Source organism: Medicago sativa, chromosome 5 (assembly GCF_051527215.1).
Source record: "Medicago sativa cultivar Bolivia chromosome 5, Bolivia_mono, whole genome shotgun sequence".
NCBI lineage: Eukaryota > Viridiplantae > Streptophyta > Magnoliopsida > Fabales > Fabaceae > Medicago > Medicago sativa.
In genome coordinates this window covers 76,156,558-76,162,868 of record NC_140753.1, presented here as the reverse complement: position 1 = coordinate 76,162,868, position 6,311 = coordinate 76,156,558, and the positions used below count along the sequence as shown (strand labels likewise).

General features: G+C 32.1%; 1 protein-coding gene across 10 annotated transcripts; it reads left to right on the top strand.

Annotated features, from left to right (window-relative positions):
* The first annotated feature begins 3,385 nt into the window (after window positions 1–3,385).
* Window positions 3,386–6,092, top strand: LOC146925102 (protein trichome birefringence-like 4). Of its 10 annotated transcripts, none has more exons than XR_015010392.1 (7): window positions 3,386–3,664; window positions 3,802–3,965; window positions 4,298–4,374; window positions 4,911–5,021; window positions 5,157–5,309; window positions 5,453–5,611; window positions 5,704–6,092. XR_015010392.1 is itself a non-coding variant. In XM_085710069.1 (7 exons), the coding sequence occupies exons 4-7, from the start codon at window positions 5,007–5,009 to the stop codon at window positions 5,822–5,824; spliced, it is 423 nt and encodes a 140-aa protein (XP_085566195.1). In that variant the 5' UTR covers window positions 3,386–3,664; window positions 3,802–3,965; window positions 4,298–4,374; window positions 4,911–5,006; the 3' UTR covers window positions 5,825–6,092. The 10 variants fall into 10 exon arrangements, 8 of the variants coding, with proteins under 8 accessions (XP_085566195.1, XP_085566198.1, XP_085566196.1 ...); XM_085710069.1 differs by having other exon boundaries at window positions 5,157–5,284; XM_085710071.1 differs by having other exon boundaries at window positions 3,526–3,664; window positions 3,802–3,853; window positions 5,157–5,284.
* Window positions 6,093–6,311: the final 219 nt, after the last annotated feature.

Genomic DNA, 6,311 nt, shown 5'->3' with positions numbered 1-6,311 from the left:
AAAAATATCAAACATATTTCAAAATATATAATTAATTCTCCAAACCCATCACAAAAAGAAAAAGTTTCATGCATGTTTGTTTGAATAGGAAAATGTAAAAGAAGAAGAATATCGAAATCGATAGGAAAGTTTGAAATCGTTCTCTTCTATAGGACTCAATCCACAATTTTCTCCTACCAATAACTATCCAATCATATTCCTTTTTTTAGAGTTATGTGTTCTATCCAAACATTTCTAATAATATATACTTTTTTTTGAAGGGACAAGATATACTCTTTTTTTTGGTACTAGAACAAGATATACTTTTTTTTTTTTTTTAGGGAAAGAACAAGATATACTTTTATTTAGTGGTATAGAGTGGATTCAAAAATTTCTCTCATTGCTAAAAAAATCCCTCCTATTCATATAAAGAAATTTTTTTTTTTGAGTAATTAATACTTTATATAAGACCGTATATTATTTCTCATATTATAATTTATCCATAACTAGTCGTTAAAAAAAAAAAAAAAAACCTTTTTTCTCTTGTACTACTCTCCCTCTCTCCAATAATTTTTATTTTTTTCGCACATTGCATCTCTCTAGGAAAATTGAAGGGCTCTCTCCCTCTCTCATAACAAAGAATTGCAAATTTACGGATCGCAAAACATAACAAAACAAAATCTATTGCAACTTCACATTAATCTAAGTTAACTTTTTTTTTTTTAAGAAGTCAAAATTTAACTTTAATCCATCGAATCTTCTACTTTTTTTTTTTTTAAACATTTATGGTGTTTTTTCTATCTTCAGAAATACTTTTCTATTTTGATCTTAAAAAATTTTCCAGACGATAAAAAGTCATTGTTTGTGTCCTTGTAAATCGAGTTTTATAAGTTGAATATCAAAGTCACAAACTTAATGTTGAACATCCTTATATTGTGGAGTATGTAAGCTGTTATAATGCATGTATTTGGTAGGGGTACATGGGTGATGTGCGAACTTATCACCTTTCAACCTTGATTATTAGCTTTGATTCCTGTAGAGCGATTAGATTGTTCTTCTACGTTTCCAGCTTGAAAAAAGCTATTGCAATTGGAGCCTGGAAATGTACGAATCAAAACCAACAATTACGGTTGAAAGACCAATAGGTTGCAAATCATCATTTTGTTTGTACTTCTGCCGAAATCCTGCTGGATAATGGTTTATATACTCCATAGTGAAGGTATTTTCAATCGTAAGCTTGTGACTTTGGTATTCTATTAGAGAACTATGTTTTTTAATTAATTGATTATGCTTATCAATTGTATGTGAGCTGGTTAGAATAAATGGGAAAAGTTCAAGACATTGTTGGTGAATAAGAAGTTCATTAGGTGATCATTATTCTAGATGATTACATTGCTCGTTAGTGACTTGGACTTACGATCATTGTTTATGTCGTTATAAATCAAGTTTGGGTTGAATGCAAAGTCACAGGCTTATTGTTGAGGATTATTATTGTTGAGGAATGAGGACCTTTCAGCCAAAATCATGTTCTACCGAAATCGTGTGATGTAACGATTTATATGCTCCACAGTGCAAGCATCTTCAATAGCAAGCTTGTGATTTTGACATTATATTAATAAACTATGTTTTTAATTAATTTAATCATGTTTATCAATTGTCTACATTTATAATAAAATTAAGGGTTAAATTAAGTTTTTATTTCATATAAATATAATGAATTTTGATTTTAGTCCTTAGAAAATTAAACTGAATCTTTTCATCTTTATAAAATATTTTATTTTGTTTTTTATCCTTAATTGCCATTTTATGTTCATGTGAATGTCAAGATTTAAACTCTTTTATGTTCCAATTGTATTTATATTATGTTCGTTTATTATGTTCAATTTTTATATATTTATATATTTTTTTTATTTTTTTTGAAATAATTTTTTGTTCAAAAAAATGTCAAAAACATATCAAAATTATATCCATTAGGGACCAAAAATAAAACAAAAAATTTTGTGAGGATAAAAACATATCATTTTATTTTTTAGGGACTAAAATCAAAATTTGATATATTTAGAGGGACGGAAAACTTGTTTAAGTTCAAGACAGACGGTGAATGAGAAGTTAACTCGGTGTTTGATAATCTGGATGATCACATTTTCCTTGCATGCTTTAGACTTACACTCAATGCTTGTGTCCTTATAAATCGAGTTTAATTTGATTGCCAAAGTCACAATCTTATTGTTGAGGATCCTTATGGTGCATGTCTTTGGTAGGAGTACATGGGGTGGTGTGCGAACTTAATTATGGCCTTTTAACCTTGATTGTTAGCTTTGATTCCTACATACTGAACATACGGTTCTTGTACATTTTCAGCTAGGAAAGCTTGGAAATACACTAGAATAGTCTGTTTAGTAAAAGTACGATGACCTTGTTTACCAAACAAAACCAACGGTTGAAAGTCCAGAAGGGCGCAAATGACCATTTTGCGTCTAATTTTGTTGAAACTCTGCGATATAACGATTTATATACTCCACAGTGGCAGGCACCTTCAATCATAAACTTGTGACTTTGTCATTATGTTAGTGAACTGTGTTTTTAATTGTGGACGTTGTTAGTAAGAATAAATAAAAGAAGTTCATAACATAGTTTATGACTTTGATTGGAAAAAAAAATAGTATATGAATAGGAAGTTAATCATGTGTTTGTTAAGGACGATCACATGGTCCTTCCGTGTGTTGGATTTACGATCAAGATTGATGTCGATGTTCTTATTAATCGAGTTTGACTTGCACCCCAAAGTCACAAAATTACTATCAACTACTATGATTCCACCGATCACTACTAGAATCTCCCGATTTTCCTGCGGATTTTCCTAGGGAAATAAATCCACAGGTATTCCTGAGGATTTTGCTGCCATTAATGATAGCCAGACAAAATTTCCTGCGGAACAACTTGTGGTAGGAAAACCCGCAGCAATTGCTGAGGATTTTGCTACGGTAATTGTTACCCTGTAGACTTTTCCTGCGGATCCTATTATCATAGGAACATCCGCAGGTAACCATTACTTTTGCTGCTGATTTTCCTGCGAATGTTTATGTAACCTTTCCTGCGGATTTATTTAAACTTATAATAAAATATATTATTTTATTGTAAATATATATATATATATATATATGGGTTATGATAGAAGACACCTTTTGTGAAGGTGTCTTTTATCAAGTTACTCTATGAGCATTTGTTAAAAGACACCAACTACTTTTTATGAAGGTGTCTTTTATCAAAGTTATAACTAAAAAAGTGAAAATCACACCTTGAGGTGTGACTTGATAAAAGACACCACACTACTTTTTATGAAGGTGTCTTGTAACATAACCCTATATATATATATATATATATATTATTTTCAGATAAAAAAAACAGTGTAACAAATCCTTCAAAAAATAAAAAAACTCAACGTAACAACCATCGCTTCTCTCTTATCACCGTTCCACCATCGCTCCACCGTCGTTCCACCACCGTCCACCACCGATCCATCACCGCTCTATCACTGCTCCATCACTCTTCCACCACCGCAAAGCTTCAAGCTAATCTTCGCTAAAACCAAAGTTGTGTTCGCTCAGATCGAAGTTCTTCAAAAAGCTCGAAGTTGCGTTCTCGTGGAATTTGTTCAAGCTCGTGGTCTTTTAAGCTCTAATTTGTTAGTTTTTGAATTTGATCTAATTTATGAATTTTAGGTTTTAGATACGTTCATTCTAATTCAACTGAATTTGATGTTGAATTTCTGATTTGTGAGTTTCATGATCCTAATTGAGTTTAATCTAATTTATGTTTTAGCTTTTAGATTCTTACGCACGATGATGACGAGCGAGCTTTCATTCGAGGATAGGTAGTTCATTCATTACTTAATGAAAATTGAATTTTGGAGAAGGCACATAAAGTGTTTGATGAAATGATTGTGAGGATTTTTTTACTTGGTCTACTGTTATGCCAAATCTCAGGTTCAATTTGCTCCTAAACTCCATTAATTTGTATGATAACTACTTCAAACAGGCTTCAATTCAATTTACTCCAATTAAATTTTGATAGGATTGTTATTGCTGTGATATACGATATAGTTTAAGGGATATTCGATTGAATTTGTAGTATCTTGTGTTCCTCAATGATGAGTCCCTAGCTTTTCTCATCTTTTTCTCCCATAGTTATGCTTCTAGTGGTACCTAATAAGTATGGCATGCATGGATTTGAGATTTATCCATTTAATAATGATGTGCACAAAATAATATATTTCTATATGAAACTTAAAACTTTCTGGTGCATATATATTGTGTAGGAGGACCGGTTTCAAGAAGTCATGCTACATGAACCTGCTCTGTGCATTGGAGATGTACAAATATGTTTCAGATCAAGGTATTTTACGTCCTGTTTCTAAAGTGTTTTTTGTGGGTGTGGCTGACATATGATAATCTAATGTGTAAATTAATTGACAAGGTTCTCGTTTAGTGGGTCAAATTAATTGTTTTATGTGAGATATGCTTCTGTAACAGCAGATTTTGACTTGGTGTGTATCCTATTTGTGTCCTCTGTTCAAGTTGATATATATGGGTATGCTTCTTGGTGGCTTCTTTGTGAGGGATGTCATGAACTGATCTTCTGCCTATGCAAAGTGTGTTTTCATATGTAACTTAGTATAAAGTATTGGTATTTAGCATTTCATATTATGGTTATAGTGTAAGCTGTTGTGTATTTGTCCATTTAAGCTGTTGTGTATTTGTCCATTTAATCATATATAGGTGAAGTAGTTACACATATAAAATAAGGGGGTGAGGCCGCTTCCTATATCTCTTCTTCAATTATAACTAAATTACTCTCATGCTCAGCACATACATGCTTTTATTCTGACATCAATCTCTTTGTTCATTGCATTTTTCAATCAAACTGCTTAGACTCCATAATGTCTGTTGAGAAGTTTATGAAAGGGAAGTGGTTAAATTAAGTGAAGAGCAGTTCGGGGCTAGAGAGATGACACAAATTTGATACTCATGAGCAGAACCATGGTACAACTATGTTAACTTTGTTATGTTTAATTTTATCAAAGATTTACATGAGTTTTTAATTTTCTGGTGTATCTTAAGATATGTATAGTATTTTTGAAGGACATGTTAATGAATTAATCAATTAATGTCCTACAGAGTGTCGACTGTTGGATTGGTGCAGAAACTAAGTGGCACGTTTTTATTCAATGTCCAACTAGTGTCGACTGCTGGATTGTTACAGGGTTATTGTCCCTTTTGCAGAGCTGTTGTGCACGTATTTTCTTGTAGTGTTTTCAGCTATTCCAAATGGTGGTTTTGTTACTGGCCATTATCTTTCCTCTATGTTAATAAACATGAATGGTTTCAATAACCATCCATCTTCATTGATGAACATTCTTTTATTATTAATAAGTAGTTCAAATGCTAACTACTATCAATTTTCATTCTTGCAGTAGAAACTACTTCCAGGAGGGTAATAATGTCTATGACAGATTAGAAGTTTCTGAAGCATTACGACCAGCAGTGAAGATATGGGCTAAGTGGGTTGATTCCACAGTTGATAGCACACGTACAAGGGTCTTTTTCACTGGATTTTCAGCTTCTCACTACAAGTAAGAAGAATGTGTACTTCTACTTCGTTTTATTTTTACATCTTGTCTCTATTATGTAGTTAAGTAATTGATTCGATGGCTGAAATTTGCAGAGGGGGGCAGTGGAATTCTGGAGGTAAATGTGATGGGGAGAGACAACCCATTACAAATGAAAGCTATCTTGCAGCATATCCATTGACAATGGGAATTGTTGAAGATGCTATATGTGTGTGATCCATTATAGGGAGTATGTTAGGTGGTGTTAGTGTAACAAACTTTTGAGAAGGATGAGACATTATTACGGTATTTTATTTTGTTGTATGTTTAGTTCAATTGTAAAACATTCTATTGAAATTTCAGTGTTTTTAAAGGCTATATATGCCTAGGTAAAGTTGTAGTGAAACTAGTTTGCATTGTCGCATGCTACACATTCTAATTACTAAAATGTTTTAGAGAAATTGTACCTTTTTTGATTTAAATAAATAGAATGCTTTGAAGTGTATTATCTTTTATTAAATTAAATAAATTTAAATGCCTGAGCTGCAGATTTACCAGTTTTTTTTTTTTTGCTCTTGAAAACATTTCCTGCGGATTTTCCTGCGGATTATTTGCAGTAAACGATATTGCGGGCAGGTAAAACTGACCAAACTTTAGCTGCGGATTTATTAAGATTTCATGCGGATATATTCGCAGGAAGATTTCCTGCGGATCCTAAAATCTG